The sequence below is a fragment of the Danio rerio genome, chromosome 19 (assembly GCF_052040795.2).
Source record: "Danio rerio strain M-AB ecotype USA chromosome 19, GRCz13ab, whole genome shotgun sequence".
In the NCBI taxonomy this organism is placed as follows: Eukaryota; Metazoa; Chordata; class Actinopteri; order Cypriniformes; family Danionidae; genus Danio; species Danio rerio.
In genome coordinates this window covers 11,711,585-11,728,604 of record NC_141039.2, presented here as the reverse complement: position 1 = coordinate 11,728,604, position 17,020 = coordinate 11,711,585, and the positions used below count along the sequence as shown (strand labels likewise).

The following is a 17,020-nucleotide window of genomic DNA, read 5'->3' as shown; positions in this document are numbered from 1 at the left end:
CGAGGTTGTATGAAGACTAATACTTTTTAACCATGTACTTAATTTGTAACTGTTCTTATACTGTAATACTGTTGATTCTGCTATAATGTGTTGTGAATGTGCATGCCCATTTAACAGGGGCATTGTGTTGTAAATATTATTAAATTGCTCTCACATTCTCTGGGATTATTTTGCTTTCTTTTTGTGTATGGAATTATTTAAATGGTTAATTAATTGCTAATTGTTGCAACATGAAAATGTAATATTATTAAATATATTTATGTAAAATATATCAAGGGATTTTGTTTGCAGATTCACACAAGATCAATTCGAAGACCATGTCCAGAATTTCTCGATATCCTTAATGTCATTTATCTACTTTCATAAATTTCCAGGCTTTATTCCTAGACCAGCAAATTAAATAAACAAATAAATAAATGGTGCTCTGTTTTCACATTACAAATTACCCCAACAAAAACCAACATAGCGCTGACGGCAATTCGTCACTGTTTTATATTTAGTGGGTAAGAGAATTTAGTACGATTTCATTCATATACAATTTCATTAGGCTACACACATCCCGCAAATGAGGGGTAGGCGGCTTTGGGGTGGGGTTTGAGGGCACACTTAATTTAAAATCGTACTATTTCAAACAAATAAAGTCGTATGCATTCGTACGAATAGGCCACTTTTCTGAAAATAGATAAAAATAGGTTTCCTCGTGCGATCGGGAAGTTTCTGGTTGGTAAAGGCACTTTGAATGAACGATGCGAGAGCTGATAAACACACATGTAATACAATCATGTTTAAAATAAGATGGAAGGCTCAGACGTAGCCTGAAGAGTTTTGGTAAGTAGTAGCAGCCTGTCTTGCTGTCTTGTTTGAAAATGTGTTGGAATACACCTGTTTAAAGCTCGTTATGTAGGCTACCTCGCTCGTAATGTACATGCACTGGAAGAAATGCTCATTGGAATTACTACATTTTTTTAAGGTAAGTGGTTGCATACAATATATATGGGCTAAATTTAAACAAACAACTTGCTAAAAAATTACTAAATGTGTTTGATTAAACTCTGTTTTAAATTGTTTGCAACCAGTTACCATCCTTTTTTTTTTGTAAATGTAATGAATCATTATTTTTCAGTGAGTTCAGCCTGATTGACAACATTTACCATTATTTCACTGAATATATATATATATATATATATATATATATATATATATATATATATATATATATATATATATATATAATATTATATACACACACATGTAATACAATCATGTTTAAAATAAGATGGAAGGCTCAGACATAGCCTGAAGAGTTTTGGTAAGTACTAGCAGCCTGTCTTGCTGTCTTGTTTTCTTGTTTGAAAATGTGTTGGAATACACCCTAAAGTTGTATTGTTAAAGTTGTTGGCATACACCTTATATATATATATATTTAAATATGTATATATATATATATATATATATATATATATATATATATATATATATATATATATATATATATATATATATATATATTTAAATATTCATCGAAATATATATTTAAGGATGCTTTTTTTTTTTCCTTTATCTCATCCTAAATAAGATACATAAACCTGATTATAAATATCCATGCACGTTATCATTAAAATTCATCCAGTTTCTTTTATATTTTAGATATAGGCCAATTCAATAGTTTTGTGTATTTTAAACAGTATGTTCTTTAATTGCTCTCAGTAGTTTAACCCCAGATGATCAAACAAATGCTGCTGCTTTAAAACCTGTATGGTTTCAGTTAAAAAAGTAACAGCAACTAACTAATATTAACAGTAAGTGAACTAATATTAAGTAACTTTATAAACCTTTTGTTTCTAATGTACTGTCGCTCCTCTTGATTTAAGTGATTTACACTAGTCTTAGATGAGCTAACAATGGTATTATGCTCTCTCTGTGCATGTCTATGTTTTTGTAACATTAGCTATAAGCAAATTAGTAGACTTGAGTGTTGAAACATCATGAAAAAAATAGAAACAAACAGTGGCTCACTCCAAAACATATTTTCATAACATGACAGAATGCAAATCATACTAGTTTGCTGCACCCAAGCGGAGGCCGGACTGTCTTACAGAACTGCAAAGCCATTGATTTTATCAAGACTGATAACAAAGAAATAGTATTTGGTGAGTTCCAAATTCAAATTCTGCTGGCAAATACTGAAACACTTCTGATAATGACAATAAAAAATGTGTGTATTGCAGTTGGTGTCTTGGGAAGAACCTGCAGGACGGAATGTCAGAAGACTGTGTTTGTGAGGCGTTTCTCACAATATACATCATCACGTTCTTAATTGGTTTTCCTGGTACTGTGCTTGCATTGTGCTCATGCATTCGCAAAATTGCCAGCAAACCAATCCCCATTGACTTATTCATGTTGAATCTCGCCATTTCTGACCTCATCTTCCTCTCCTTCCTGCCCTTCAAAATGAAAGAGGCTGCAGATCAGATGATCTGGAACATGCCTCAAATCCTCTGCCAACTCAGTCTCTTCATGTTCTTTCTTCCTTTCTATTCTAGCGTCCTATTCCTGACAGCGATTAGCATTGAGCGCTATGTGTGTGTAGCATTTCCAACCAAGTATAAAAATCCAAAAAGAATAATTTATACAATAATCACATGTGTTGCCATTTGGGTGACTGTTGTGGGATATTCAATACTTCCGTACAAGGTGACATTTACAGATTCTCATGTAGCGGACAACACTACTAAGGTGTCATTTACAGATTCTCTTGTAGCGGACAACACTACTAATCAGCGCACTCTGGTGGCGGAACCTCAGAGATGTTACAGTAAATTTACAAAAGAGCAGCTCAAGGAATTGCTCCCAATTCGGCTGAGTATAGCAGTGTTGTTTTTCTTTCTTCCCCTGCTTATTTGCTGCTTCTTTTATGTCAGTTTCATTCGTATTCTGACAAATTTGCATCTAATCAAACGGCAACGTAAACTCAGAGCTATTGGACTGGTTGTGGGGACGCTTCTTGTTTTCACCACTTGTTTCGCACCCTACAATGTTTCCCATTTAGTGGGCTTTATCAAAAAAGAAAGTCCTGCTTGGCGAATGAAAACTTTAATGCTGAGCACTTTAAACGTATGTTATGACCAGATTATATTTTTCTGTATCTCTAGGGAAATGAGAAAGGCGATCAAGGTTTGTGCAAAGAGCGTTTTTCAGTTTTGTGTCTATTTGAAGCAGTGTGTTGTTACTGCTGTAAACTTGAAAAATGGCTTGACCAAAATGACTTCTAATTAAGTTTATTAATCGTTTATTCTAATGTTTTGTTTCTTCCTATATACTAATTTAATTAAAATTCAACCTACTGTACATTAGTGACCTGAGAACAGGATAAAACAATATAGGAAGGGGGACTATACACCAATTATGTTATGTAAAAAGCAAGTTCCAGGAAGGCAAGTTGTAAACAATTTATTAAAGATATAAAACAACTCACTACATAATATTAAAATGCTGAAAGTTGTAGTCGTCTCTTTGATTTGTTTGATTAAATCAAAGAAATTTTTACCCCCTGCATAGTTTATATATTATCCATTCTCATTTGTTCTGAGTTGTTTTTATTCTTGTATATATTGTACAAAAGCTGAACTGTGTAGAAACTGACTGTAATATACTGTTTTTAGAAATATTTATTTCAGCTAATATCAGCTAAATTCACCTTATGTTTAAGAAATCAATACATTTGATTGTAGTTTTACTGTGTCATTATGTAAATAAGTTATTTTTTACAGGGTTATATCATGATTCAAATTAATAATTTTTGTGTGGTTGTTATTGTCAGGAGCGATGCTGGTGACAAAATCTATGCCAGGTCAATTGTAAAAAACATATATAATAAATTATGACACTTTTATGACACTTATTTTCTTGTCTGCTTAGTCTCGTTATTAATCCGGGGTTGCCACAGCGGAATGAACCGCCAATTTATCCAGCACATTTTTACGCAGCGGATGCCCTTCCAGCCGCAACCCATCTTTGGGAAACATCCACACACACATTCACACACACACACACTCATACACTACGGACAATTTAGCCTACCCAATTCACCTTTACTGCATGTCTTTGGACTGTGGGGGAAACTGGAGCACCTGGAGGAAATCCATGCGAATGCAGGGAGAATATGCAAACTCCTTATGAATACATATTTGATTTATATTTGTAATATTAATTATTATTTGGACTCTGATATTTTTTTCTATGGCCCACCTTTAAAGCAATCCTAAAGTGTTTACAAATTTGCAACATAGGCTTATGCTAAAAACGTAGCCCTATATACATTTCTGGAGATCGCGAATTATGTAGCCAGAGGAACGTATGGCTGCATTTTGTCTTTTAAACGAATGCTACATGGTGGTATAATGCCTTTCCTTTTTGCATTTACAAGCTGACCACTTACCTCTGTTTGAATGTCTTTTCTGCTCATTGTCCAGTGGCTTGCCGCGCATGATTTGAGACGCAGTGCGGAGTTGACCATGATGACGGGGTTTGAGACCGGCAAAGAATGGTTTCAGCAAGCAGGATAAAAACTAAAGCCAAAAAATAAAACAAACAAGTAAATAACAGGGTATGAATGTGGTAAAATCTAAAATACGTGGTGGAAATCAGGCTGTTTTTTTTTCTTGATTGCTTATTAAAACTCTGTCGGTTGGGTTCAGGGAAGGGGGTGGGCGCTGGTTAATCAGTGCTTTTTAAAACACTATTGGTTGGGTTTAGGAAAGGGAGTGGGTGGGGATTGGTTGGCAGGGCAATCAGTCAGTAAGTCAGTCAACAGCGGCCTCTGGTGGATTCTAGATTGAAAAGCAGGCATGAATGGCACTCGCCTGAGAAATTTGCAACAGGCTCATTCTGAAAACGCAGCCCTATATACATTTCTGGAGATCACAAATTATGAAGCCAGAAGTATGTATGGCTGCATTTTGTCTTTAAAACAAACACTACGGGGCAGTATGACGCCGTTCCTTTTCTCGCTTACCAGCTTTCGCGCTGTTACCAGTTTGTCCAGTAGCTTGCCATGTACATCAGCAGACTTGAGATGTAGAGAGGAGTTGACCACGACAATGGGATTTGGGTCCCACAAAGAACAGTTCCAGAAAGCAGGTTAAAAAAGAAGCCAATTTGTTTTGCCAATCTGAGAATGCGGTAAAATCTGAAAATGTGTTCAAAATCGGGGCGAGGACTTTTCTTAGTCAGGTAGTGGTTGGACGCTGGTTGATCGGTGCATTTTAAAACACTATCGGTTGGGTTTAGGGAAGAAGGAGTCAACCCGTCAATGATTAAGTCAGTCAGTCAACAGCAGCCTCTGGTGGATTTACGTGAGAATAGCAAATGCGAATGGCACTCGCGAGAGAAATTTGAGATCCCCAAAAGCATACACAGCACCCTCTGGCTAATTTGTGAAAACAAAAACTGCAAAAAAACGTAGCTCCTGGGGTGTTTTGGTGCTCTCCAGAAGTGTATATAGGGGTACGTAATCAGAATGAGCCTATAGCCGCGCAAAGTTTTTAAAAATCAGACAGATCTGTCTCTGTCAGAAAGAGATGCATAAATGAGAACACTAGTGAGCAGTTTATGAAGGCCATATCGCTGGCACCAAGTATATCTGCAGACTCTGTTGATTCTCTCCTTGATTTGTTTAATTCTAAAATTGAAAATGTAATAAATGACATCGCTCCTGTTAAAGTTAGGAAGAGAACTGGCAAAGAGAGAGTCCCTTGGAGAAACTCAAGAGCAGTCCAAATGATGAAAAGACAATGCAGGAAAGCTGAGCGTATGTGGAGAAAGACGAAACTAGTAGTCCATTATAATATCTATAAAGACAGTCTTCAGGCTTTTAATGTGGAACTAAAAACTGCTAGACAGACTTTCTTTTCAAACCTTATAAACAACAATGTAAATAATGCTCGCACACTCTTTGCAACAGTAGAGAGGCTCACAAACCCCCCCCAGTCGGATTCCCAGTGAGCTACTCTCTGTAAGCAAATGTAATGAATTTGCTCATTTCTTTACTGATAAGATCAATAATATCAAAAAGGCAATCAGCTCATCCAATCAGCCAAGTTGTGTCGATATCAAACAAGCTCAACCACAACTTGAGAAGTCAGACATTATGTCTGATTTCATGGCAATTAACGGTAAAATCTTAGAAGAGATGGTGCAAATGATAAAAACATCAACCTGCAGTCTTGACACGCTCCCCACATCATTCTTCAAAACGGTGTTTACCTGTTTAGAAATGGATCTTCTAAAAGTGGTAAATGATTCACTTCTCTCAGGGATTTTTCCAAACTCACTTAAAACTGCAGTTGTTAAACCCCTCTTGAAGAAGAGCAACCTGGATAACACCCTATTGAGCAATTACAGGCCAATCTCAAATCTCCCTTTCATTAGCAAAATCATTGAAAAAGTTGTTTTCAACCAGGTTAACAAGTTCTTAAACTTCAAGGGGTGTTTAGACAATTTTCAATCTGGTTTCAGAGCACATCACAGTACAGAGAGCGCTCTTATAAAGATAATCAATGATATACGTCTAAACACAGATTCAGGTAAAATAACAGTGTTGGTATTGCTCGATCTCAGTGCTGCATTTGACACTGTCGATCACAGCATACTTCTGGATAGGCTGGAAAACTGGGTTGGGCTGTCTGGGACAGTCCTCAAATGGTTCAGATCTTACCTTGAAGGGAGAGGTTACTATGTCAGTATAGGTGATCATAGGTCGAGGTGGACACCCATGACATGTGGAGTCCCACAAGGCTAGATTCTGGCACCTCTCCTGTTCAACCTTTACATGCTCCCTCTGAGCCAAATAATGAGAAAGAATCAAATCTCCTACCACAGCTATGCTGATGACACTCAGATCTACCTAGCCTTACTGCCTAATGACTACAGCCCCATTGACACCCTCTGCCAATGTATTGATGAAATTAAAAATTGGATGTGCCAAAACTTTCTTCAGTTAAACAAAGAGAAAACTGAAGTCATTGCATTTGGGAACAGAGATGAGGTTCTCAAGGTGAATGCGTACCTAGGCTCTAAAGGTCAAACGACAAAAATTAAGGTCAAGAATCTTGGTGTGACGCTGGAGTCAGATCTGAGTTTCAACAGTCATGTCAAAGCAGTCAGTAAATCAGCATACTATCATCTCAAAAAACATAGCAAGAATCAGATGCTTTGTTTCTAGTGAATATTTAGAGAAACTTGTTCATGCTTTTATCAGTAGCAGGGTGGATTACTGTAATGGACTCCTCACTGGCCTTCCCAAAAAGACAGTCAGACACTTGCAGCTCATCCAGAATGCTGCAGCCAGAATTCTGACCAGAAGCAGGAAATCAGAGCACATCACACCTGTCCTCAGGTCTCTACACTGGCTGCCAGTTACATTCAGAATAGATTTTAAAGTATTATTACTGGTCTATAAATCACTAAATGGTCTAGGACCTCAATACATTACAGATATGCTCACTGAATACAAACCTAACAGATCACTCAGATCTTTAGGATCATATAAACTAGAAGTTCCAAGAGTTCAGTCTAAGCAGGGTGAATCTGCCTTCAGCCACTATGCCCCTTGCTGCTGGAATCAGCTTCCAGAAATGATCAGATGTGCTCTAACATTAGGCACATTCAAATCAAGACTGAAAACACATCTGTTTAGCTGTGCCTTTACTGAATGAGCACTGTGCTGCGTCCGACAGATCGCACTATTATGTTTTTCGTTTTCTTTTTCATTCTTTTATAACCTATTTTAACTCATTTTAATTTGTTTTTATCTGTTTTTAATAATTTTTATTGTCTGCATTTTATTTTCCTAAACTTGTCTTTTTTATTCCTGTTTATGTAAAGCACTTTGAATTGCCACTGTGTATGAAATGTGCTATATAAATAAACTTGCAAAAAAAAAAAAATAATACCTTACACTATTGCAAACCTGCATGACTATAGAAAAATGCTAATGCTAGAAAACAAGATTTTCCCTTACAATATTGTCTAAAATAACAGTGGAACAACATTAAGGTTAGTAAGTTAAGAGCTTTTTTCTTTATTTTTGATTTTTGATGAACCATAGTGATAAAGCAATCAACTTTTTCCTGTACACGGGGAGCTCATTTTCCTGCAGTTTATTTCTGACTGTAATTAAATGTACGTAAATCAAATTACCAAGGTAACAAGGTTTACCTGAAAATTACTGCCAGGTGTAAAAATAAATTTTGCAGGAAGTTGACTTTCCAGGAATAGAAATGAGTAGCCATGAGCTAGAGGAAAATGGCTGTAAAACGGAGTTTTAATAGTCTCATACTGATGAACTTTTTAAATAACATACTTATACTGTTTTACAATTAATACAGTTTCATTTCGATAATAATTTAATATAATCAATATAATTTTTCACCTGACAAAATGAAAAGCTCCCACATAAATTTATCAAATGATTAGCCCGAATGGATGTCAATGCTCACTTTATTATTGAAAACTTAATTTAATAAGACACAAAGATAAACACAGCATCTAAGTTGTCTGATCATCTAAGTGTCCACAGACAGACACACAAAACAAACACTTGCTTTTTATCTTGCACTATGTTTTCCATACGACAAGATAGTGTTCTTAGGGGGCATCATATACTCCTGTATGACAACATCCTGTGCTCTTCTCAGCCGCTGTTGCCAAGAGACATTGTTTGATGAGCCTCAGCGCTGCAGATTATGCTCTGAATTGATTAAATTTCCGCTGTTTCGAGGCACTGCACCCTTCACATACTTTAATTATGCATTCAGAATATCTAGAGAGGAGGTGAAGGGACTTTGCAGATACTTTTTCTGAAACCGGAGACGCAAAATGCTGCGGATCATAATTTTCCTGCATTGTAAAGGTCAGTAATGCTTTTTAAAATGAAATTATTTGTTCAGCTTGTTGCACTTTTTTGACTTTTTTATGAACTTTTTATGATTTTCTTATGAACTTTTAGTGCATTTTATTTTTATTTGTTTCAAAATATATTTATTGGGTTTTGTTTAAACTATAGAACAAAAAACTAAAAATAAATACATAAATTAAATTAAATTTATTATTTTTTATATAAAAACTTATTATGAAATTTTGAAATATCAGGAATCAAAATAAATAAATATATAAATAAATTCAAATAATAGCAATACATAAAAAATAAATTAACAATAACAATGTTCAATACATATTTTTGTACATTGCATTTCACAGCTTTCTGGAATGTTGTTTTGTCTTTTGCTGGTTAAACAAATGTGTTAATAGTTGCTGAAAAATAAGACATTTGAACAATACAATAAGACACTTTTAGTGCTTTTTAAGTATGAAACAAAATTACTGCATGATAACATAAGATATAAGATAGAAATCAATATAAAATATGAAGTAAAATATAAAAAATAATCTAAACATTTTTTTATTAAACAGAGTTTTATTTTCAATTTTCATTTATATATTTCAGTATTATTCAATGTTTTTTATAATATTTAAATAATATGACTATAATAGTTGTTGTATTAAACATATTTTACCACTGTAAAGATTTTTAAGAGTTTAAAAGAAGGAAATGTGAAGAACATGAGCAACAGGTCGTGATTAAGTTGTTTAATTTTTTTCAATTGAATAGCCTATATTTGTTATGCTGAAGCCATATTTTGAGTTTTTTAAAACATTAAAGCAGACACTTTACTATTTTTTAACATTTAATTTGCTTTCCACGTATATAAATTCACTTCTGTAAACTTTATTCTCTATAAAAATAAATGTGACCCATTTATATTTTTGTAACCCAGAAAACTAAATGTGTAAATATAAAGGAAAAAACATTCTGTTATAAAATAATTATCTGTTTTCAAATATTCACAATACATTTCTCACTGCATTTGCTTAAACAATAGTTTGTTACTTTTTTTTAAACCCATCAATGTTAGATTTCTGACAATGCATGAGCAAAGCTGAGGGTTCATATTTAAAGGGATAGCCTAAGCAGAAATTTTTAAAAATATGTCATTATTAACCCTCCCTCGTGTGGTTTTAAACCTTTATGAGTTTCTCTCTTCAGTTGAACACAAAAGTAAATATTTTGAAGAATTCTGGTTGATGGCATCCATTGATGTCGAGAGCAGGAAAAAAAATAATTATGGAGGTCAATTATTTCCATCAAACAGCATCCCTCAAAATATCTTCTATTGTGTTCAACAGAAGAAATAAACCAGGTTCTAAACTAATGCCACACTGTAAACCCTAATGCTGTAACTAATTATTTGAATTGAGTACTATTAACTTAAATCATTAAAATTCGTTTATCTTAATTAACCTTGATGAGTATTTAGAACTTTTTCTTATTTTTGAGTTTGAAAAAATTTAATCTTTCAAGTAAGGTGAACAATTCTGCTGGGTTTAATTTATACAAAATGTCTCTTTAAAGTTTCATTAACTCAAAATCTGTCAGCCCAGTGATTTTGCGTCTGACGTCATCCAGGTTCACGTACGTGCTCATGCTTCATTCGTTTTTTTCAAGATGGCGGATCGGCCTCGCTTCACACTACAGTAAGTAAAATATTTACAAATCCAAGAAATATTAAATGTATGTTTTAATTAATATAATCACAGTAACAGTTCAATGTAATGTAGAGTTAATCAGGGTGCGTTTACATGTCGTACATTACAGAAAACATGTTTAGCCTCACTTGTTGCTAACTAACGTTAATATTGCTGTTTAAAAAGTTAGAATCAGTGCAACGTTAGCGTTAGTTGTTACGTGTTAACTCTGAATTTTAACAGAGTGTGATAAAGACAAAAATATTTAAAATCGGCAGATTACATTTTTCAAAAAAATTTAAATCTTGGCGCGAGTATGCCATTTCTCAGCCTGTGCTGAAGTTGTCATGGAGACGCGCGCTCTCACAACCGCATGTCATGGCGCTGCGCTGAACTCCATCCAGTGTGTGAATGTGGTATTATCTTTGCAATCTGTAGGCACTTCGGAAACGAAAGGCGCAAGAAACGTAACGTTAATCATAACTCAAATGATCTCCGCCTAAACACTTAACGGTATTTTCTGATGACGCGCAAAAACGTAGTCTCAAAACTTAACTCTGTCACACGCAGCTTGTTGCTTGCTGATCCATGTATGAGGATAGCCTGACGGAGAACATTTAAGCTGCGCTCCTCACCTAAGCAGGTACAGAGCAGAGCTTCAATTTACACTACCACATTGAGATAAAGTTGGTTTTATATTCATACATTCATTTAGTAACAACTTGTGACTCGCTCCATAAATTGTTTACCATGGTACTTTGTCTATTCGTTCTGAAATCACATGCAAGTATGACATGAAAACAACATTACACTAAATGCACTATTTTTTTTGACTGAACAATGTTGTACTTTGAAAGTCATTGGCTGCTAATATGATTTCACCATTAAGAATATGCAAAAATTACCTTTCTGAAATTATATTATTAAGGAGAAAGTCTGAATGTGTAAATATAAAACTAACTTTACCTCAATCACCAGCACTGATCAACACTTAATATTTCCTCGCGCTTAAGACGACATCTCTGCATATCAATGATTACCTGATTAATGCGATCAGTTAAATGAGTTTAAATGTCATTTAGGTCAAATGTATTTTAAAGGTATGATAAAAGTTTTTTTTTTTTTTTTTTCAATCTATTTTTTAAAATGTTTACTCTGGAGAGAATATAAACAGCCTAAAAAACAAAGTATGCATATCTATAACACATTAATACAAAATTATGTTATTAAATAAAATAATAACAAAACAAAATATTCAAGACGTGGTAAACAAGACATAGTTTTCTGATGTGCAAATTTTGTAGCTTAAAATATATTTATATCTTAAAAATATAAATATTTTAGTCTATATATTTTTACATCATTAGACAATAAGGTAAGTTTTGTTATTTCTAGCTTTTAAAATCAGGCCTTAAATTTCTTTGTCGTCCTATTCAGTTTTAGAAATTTCAATACTGTTTAAATTAAATCTGTGTTCATCAAATCAAAGCAACTAACATGATAATCAGCTCTATTGCTAACCGTTTTGGAGGTTAACGTTAGACATCATGCAATTGTACTACTTCCACTCTCAGCTAAATGACACTGTGACTTTGTGTACTTACAGAATTGAAGGTCGGGTGTTGCTGACTACAGATAGGAACTACAAGGAAAGTGAAACTTCAGCTAGACCTTGAGTTCAGTTTACAACATGAAGATCCTGCTTTCAACATCTGATCAACACCTGATTTTTTATCTGAGGTAAAAAATAGATAAGTAAATGAAACATAATAATAATATTAATAAATTTTTTTCTAGAATTGTATATTTTGTGGTGTGGGTTTGTTTTATGAAATTCTCTCTTGTTTCTTTTTGCTGTTTGCAGAGTACCAACATGTTACAAATGAGAATTTTCCCCACAAATTCTTTGCACAACTGGACCACCACCTATTTCATTTGATGACAATTTCAAGGCAAACAGCATCCAAAACTGGCAAGACAGCAGATACCCTGGCTAATCTTTTAAAGGCTTATGATGAGCAGGTATGTTTGGGGTCACGTGTTAAAGTATACATTAAAATATAATTTGAATTTTTTTTTTTTTTTTTAATTGATTTAAAATCATTTATTCATCATTTATTATACTTGATTTCCAGGAACTGCATGATGTCAGTTCATGACGGACTACTCTTATCAGAGGTCTTTTGGTCTTGCTGCGTGAGCGTGACTTAAGATTCTTTAGGAACACCCTGGTAAGACTTCATTCATTCTTTTCACAATTAGGCATGTTTAATAAAAAGATGAAAGTTTTGAAAACTTTTACTTAACATATTTGTAATCACAGATAGTTGATGAATCATATAATATTGGCTCAGTCATTTTGATACTGTCCTTACATTAATATCCTTGAATTATATTTTTAGATTGATAATCCTGCTGACTGAAGATGCTTTATTGGCCCTGCATTCACTGAGGGTCTCTGTTGTCCTGAAGAATGAATTGGACACCACCCACAGCACACTTCCAGACCTTTCTTGTCTTGTATGGATTAATGTATGTTCTTCACATAATATATAGTAAAGGACTTTGAACTTGTGCAAAAAGTTTTGCTTGGCATGGATGATGGAAAATAAAAAGTCTCGTAGCATGGAAACCTTAAAGAATGAGTTGATTGTTTTTTTTTTTTTTTACTTAATAAAGACTGTCTCTGGGGTAGTAACTTTAAAACATTTATTTACCTTTAATTCGTAAGGGTGCATTTTATTATATATAGGGATAGTTTGTCCAAATGTAAAATTCTGTCATTTACTAACTCTTCACTTGTCCCAAACCTGCTTGAATTTCTTGTTTCTGTTGAACACAAAAGTTAAGTAAAGCTGACAACCTGTAACCACTGACTTTCTAATAGGAAAACAAATACTGTGGAAATCGGTGGTTACAGGTCTCAGCTTTTTTTTTTTTTGGTCAAAAATAACCTTTTAAGTGTTCAACAGAAGAAAGAAACTTAAACAGGTTTGGAATAAGTAAATGACAGAATCATAGTTCAACCAAGACTGAATATATATATATATATATATATATATATATATATATATATATATATATATATATATATATATATATATGCTCTCCGTCAAACAGAAATTGGGGGGAAAAATAAATGGGGGCGAATAATTCTGACTTCAACGATATATATATATATATATATATATATATATATATATATATATATATATATATATATATATATACAGTTTCTGTGTAGTTTACACTAAACGAGTCACTTCACAGAATGTGCACTTATTATTTTTTTAACGAATGCCTTATTTTATTTGTGAAACTGACGATGGAGAAGTTAATTTTAAAAAATGCTATCAAAATGTATGAGCTGGGTGATTTAAGTATTTAAAGTTGAAAGAAATTAAAGCAATTAAGTTAATTGGTATTAAAATGTATGAGCTGGGTGACTAAGTATTTAAAGTTTGGAAAAATTAAAACAATTAAGTTAATTGGTATTAAAATGTATGAGCTGGGTGACTAAGTATTTAAAGTTTGGAAAAATTAAAACAATTAAGTTAATTGGTATTAAAATGTATGAGCTGGGTGACTTAAGTATTTAAAGTTTGGAAAAATTAAAACAATTAAGTTAATTGGTATTAAAATGTATGAGCTGGGTAACTTAAGTATTTAAAGTTTGGAAAAATTAAAACAATTAAGTTAATTGCAATTAAAACGTATAAGCTGAGTAACTTGGGTATTTTAAGTTAGGTGAAGTGTCTTGCATGAGTACAACAAACTCAAAACTTAATGTTTCTGTTTACTTAAAATAGATAATTTCATAACTTAAAAAATTTGACGTAACTGATTACCTCAAATTTTTTGAGTTTTGTCAACTTATTCGGGATTACAGTGCAGATGAGTAAATAATTCATTCATAAATAAATTTTTGGGTGAACTCTCCCTTTAAGTTGACCATTATAACCACACGGCTTCATGGACGTGACTCGTTACCTTTATAACACCAACTTTGATTCTCTACACAGGGTTTCTACCACCTGTTGACCATCTATGAGGTTCAGATCAATGGTCACTTTTGTAATTCACTTTATTTACTATGAAAAAAATCATGTTTGACCCATTTATATTCCGAAGTTTTAAAAATGTGGAAAAATAGTGGACAAAAACATTGTTACAAAATCTGTTTTTATTTTTAAAAGGATAGCCCTCCCAAAACTACAAAAATACCTCATTATTTAGCCCCCCTCATGTGGTTTTACCGGTAGCTCGCTCTCTGCAACTCTCACATGGTTGCCCACTGAAGCAAAGCAGGGCTGCACCTGGTCAGTACCTGGATGAGAGACCACATGGGAAAGCTAGCTTGCTGCTGGAAGTGATGTTAATGAGGCCAACAGGGGGCGGTCAACCTGCGGTCCATGTGGGTCCTAACGCCCCAGTATTGAGAACTCTATACTGCACAGTGAGCGCCGTATTTTGGATGAGACGCTAAACCAAGGTTCTGACTCTCTAGTCATTAAAAATCCCAGGATGTCCTTCGAAAAAAAGAGAAGGGGTTTAATCCCGGGATCCTGGCCAAATTTGCCCACTGGCCTCTGTCCATTATGGCCTCCTAACCATCCCCATATCATAATTGGCTTCATCATTCCACCAATCAGCTGGTCAGTGCGATCTGGCGTAATGGCTGCCATCGCATCATCCTGGTGGTGGATGAGGAGATATTCCCCCCAATGTGTAAAGCGCTTTGAGTGTCTAGTAAAGCGCTATATAAATTTAAGGAATTATTAAGCAATTATTATTTAAACCTTTATGAGTTTCTTTCTTGAGTTGAACACAAAAGAAGATATTTTGGGGAATTCTGACTGATGGCATCCATTGGCGTCGATAGCAAGGTAAAAATAACTATGTAGGTCAATGGGTGCCATCACACAGCATTCCTTAAAATATCTTCAGTTGTGTTTAACAGAGCAAAAAAAACAAATAGATTCTGAATAAATGCAGGATGAGTAAATAATTCATTCATGAATTCATTTTTGGGTGAACTATCTCTTTAAGGTGACCATTATCATCACACGCCCTCATACTTCATTGACATGACCTGTTAACTTTATATAACACTACCTTTTTGAACTCTCTACACAGTGTTTCAACCACCTGTTGATCATCTGTGAGCTTCAGACCAATGGCCAGTTTGGACTACCAGCTCCTCTTGTCATTCTACATCCTTACCTTCTTGATCGGCCTCCCTGCCAACATCCTAGCCTTCATCACCTTCTGTCGGAAAGTTCACCGCAAGCCCACCCCCATCGACATCCTCCTGCTAAACCTGACAATATCCGACCTCATCTTCCTCGCAGTCCTGCCCTTCAAGATGAAGGAGGCCGTTGACCAAATGATCTGGAGACTTCCCTTTTACCTGTGCTCCATCAGCAGTTTTCTGTTCTTCTCCACCATCTACACCAGCACCTTATTTCTGACCGCGATTAGCATAGAGCGCTATCTAGGCGTCGCATTTCCAATCCGATATGCTTTGGGCCGCCGACCACGAAATGCTGTGATCGCCTGCTGCTTCCTCTGGCTTCTGGGATCTCTAAACCTCAGCATTGTTTACATCGTCCCATACATAGACTCGAGCGATAACTCCACCTACAGCAAGCTACAGCTCAATCCCCATGTGAGAAACTGCTACGATAACTTCACCTTAGAGCAGATGACCATTCTGCTTCCTGTTCGCCTGGAGCTTTTCCTCCTGCTTTTCTGTATACCCCTCCTCATCTGCTGCTTCTGCTACATCAACTTCATCCGAATCCTCTCCAACCTGCCCCATCTGGGACGGCGTCGCAGACTCAGAGCCATTGGGTTGGCGGTTGGGACACTCTTGGTTTTCACCATCTGCTTCAGCCCTTATAACATCTCACACGTGGTTGGTTTCATCCATCGGAATAGCGAAGGTTGGCGACACTTTGCTCTGCTATTCAGCACTCTGAATGCCTGTTTGGACCCCATCATTTTTTACTTTTCCTCGGCAGCGGTTCGCAGTGCCATCAAAGCATGTGTTGATGGTCTCAAAGAGAAGATGCACATTGTTAGATGCAGAACATGCTGTCCTGCTCAAACTTCCAAAACTGAGGCTTACAAGGAGACTAATCCACCGGTTGACCTGGGGTGAGCATCAAGAAACAGTGTTTTATTTAAACCCCAGATTGTAAATGAAAATTTTCATTGTAATGGAATTTCAAACCCATGAGAAGTTTGTTCATCTCTGAAACACAAATAAATATATTTTTAAATAGTTTACAACCGAATGTGAGCGGTTTCTGTCTCTTTATTTAATGGCTGTTCATCCAAAACTCTGATGCTGATGCAAACATTAAACAAATTAATTCAATAATTTAACATTTCTGAAGAGTTTTCATGATGTACTGGTTTATTTAGTCTTCAC

At 34.9% G+C, this 17,020-nt stretch overlaps 3 protein-coding genes across 4 annotated transcripts in view; all 3 read left to right on the top strand.

Moving 5' to 3' along the window:
• The window catches only part of slc9a3.1 (solute carrier family 9 member A3, tandem duplicate 1), a 110,146-nt gene extending 102,227 nt beyond the window's left edge, over window positions 1-7,919 (top strand). The window contains exon 13 of the transcript XR_015516101.1: window positions 7,717-7,919. The gene's annotated coding sequence lies outside the window, so the exon portion shown is untranslated. The remainder of the gene's footprint in view (window positions 1-7,716) is intronic.
• On the top strand, window positions 784-3,897 carry si:dkey-211g8.7. The gene is made up of 3 exons (NM_001114451.1): window positions 784-828; window positions 2,045-2,150; window positions 2,229-3,897. Exon 3 carries the CDS (start codon window positions 2,260-2,262, stop codon window positions 3,274-3,276), a length of 1,017 nt encoding a protein of 338 aa, NP_001107923.1. The 5' UTR covers window positions 784-828; window positions 2,045-2,150; window positions 2,229-2,259; the 3' UTR covers window positions 3,277-3,897.
• Window positions 7,920-8,701: 782 nt separating the features above from the next.
• On the top strand, window positions 8,702-16,883 carry si:dkey-211g8.6. Of its 2 annotated transcripts, XM_087295069.1 has the most exons (2): window positions 8,702-8,911; window positions 15,721-16,883. In XM_087295069.1, the coding sequence occupies exon 2, from the start codon at window positions 15,761-15,763 to the stop codon at window positions 16,745-16,747; it is 987 nt and encodes a 328-aa protein (XP_087151195.1). In that variant the 5' UTR covers window positions 8,702-8,911; window positions 15,721-15,760; the 3' UTR covers window positions 16,748-16,883. The 2 variants fall into 2 exon arrangements, with proteins under 2 accessions (XP_087151195.1, NP_001076364.1); NM_001082895.1 differs by lacking the exon at window positions 8,702-8,911 and having other exon boundaries at window positions 15,761-16,747.
• The last annotated feature ends 137 nt before the right edge of the window (window positions 16,884-17,020 follow it).

What these genes read in the sequence shown, in the direction of transcription:
- si:dkey-211g8.7 (NM_001114451.1), top strand. Translation starts at nt 2,260, where the DNA reads ATGTCAGAAGACTGTGTTTGTGAGGCGTTTCTCACAATATACATCATC.
- si:dkey-211g8.6 (XM_087295069.1), top strand. Translation starts at nt 15,761, where the DNA reads ATGGCCAGTTTGGACTACCAGCTCCTCTTGTCATTCTACATCCTTACC.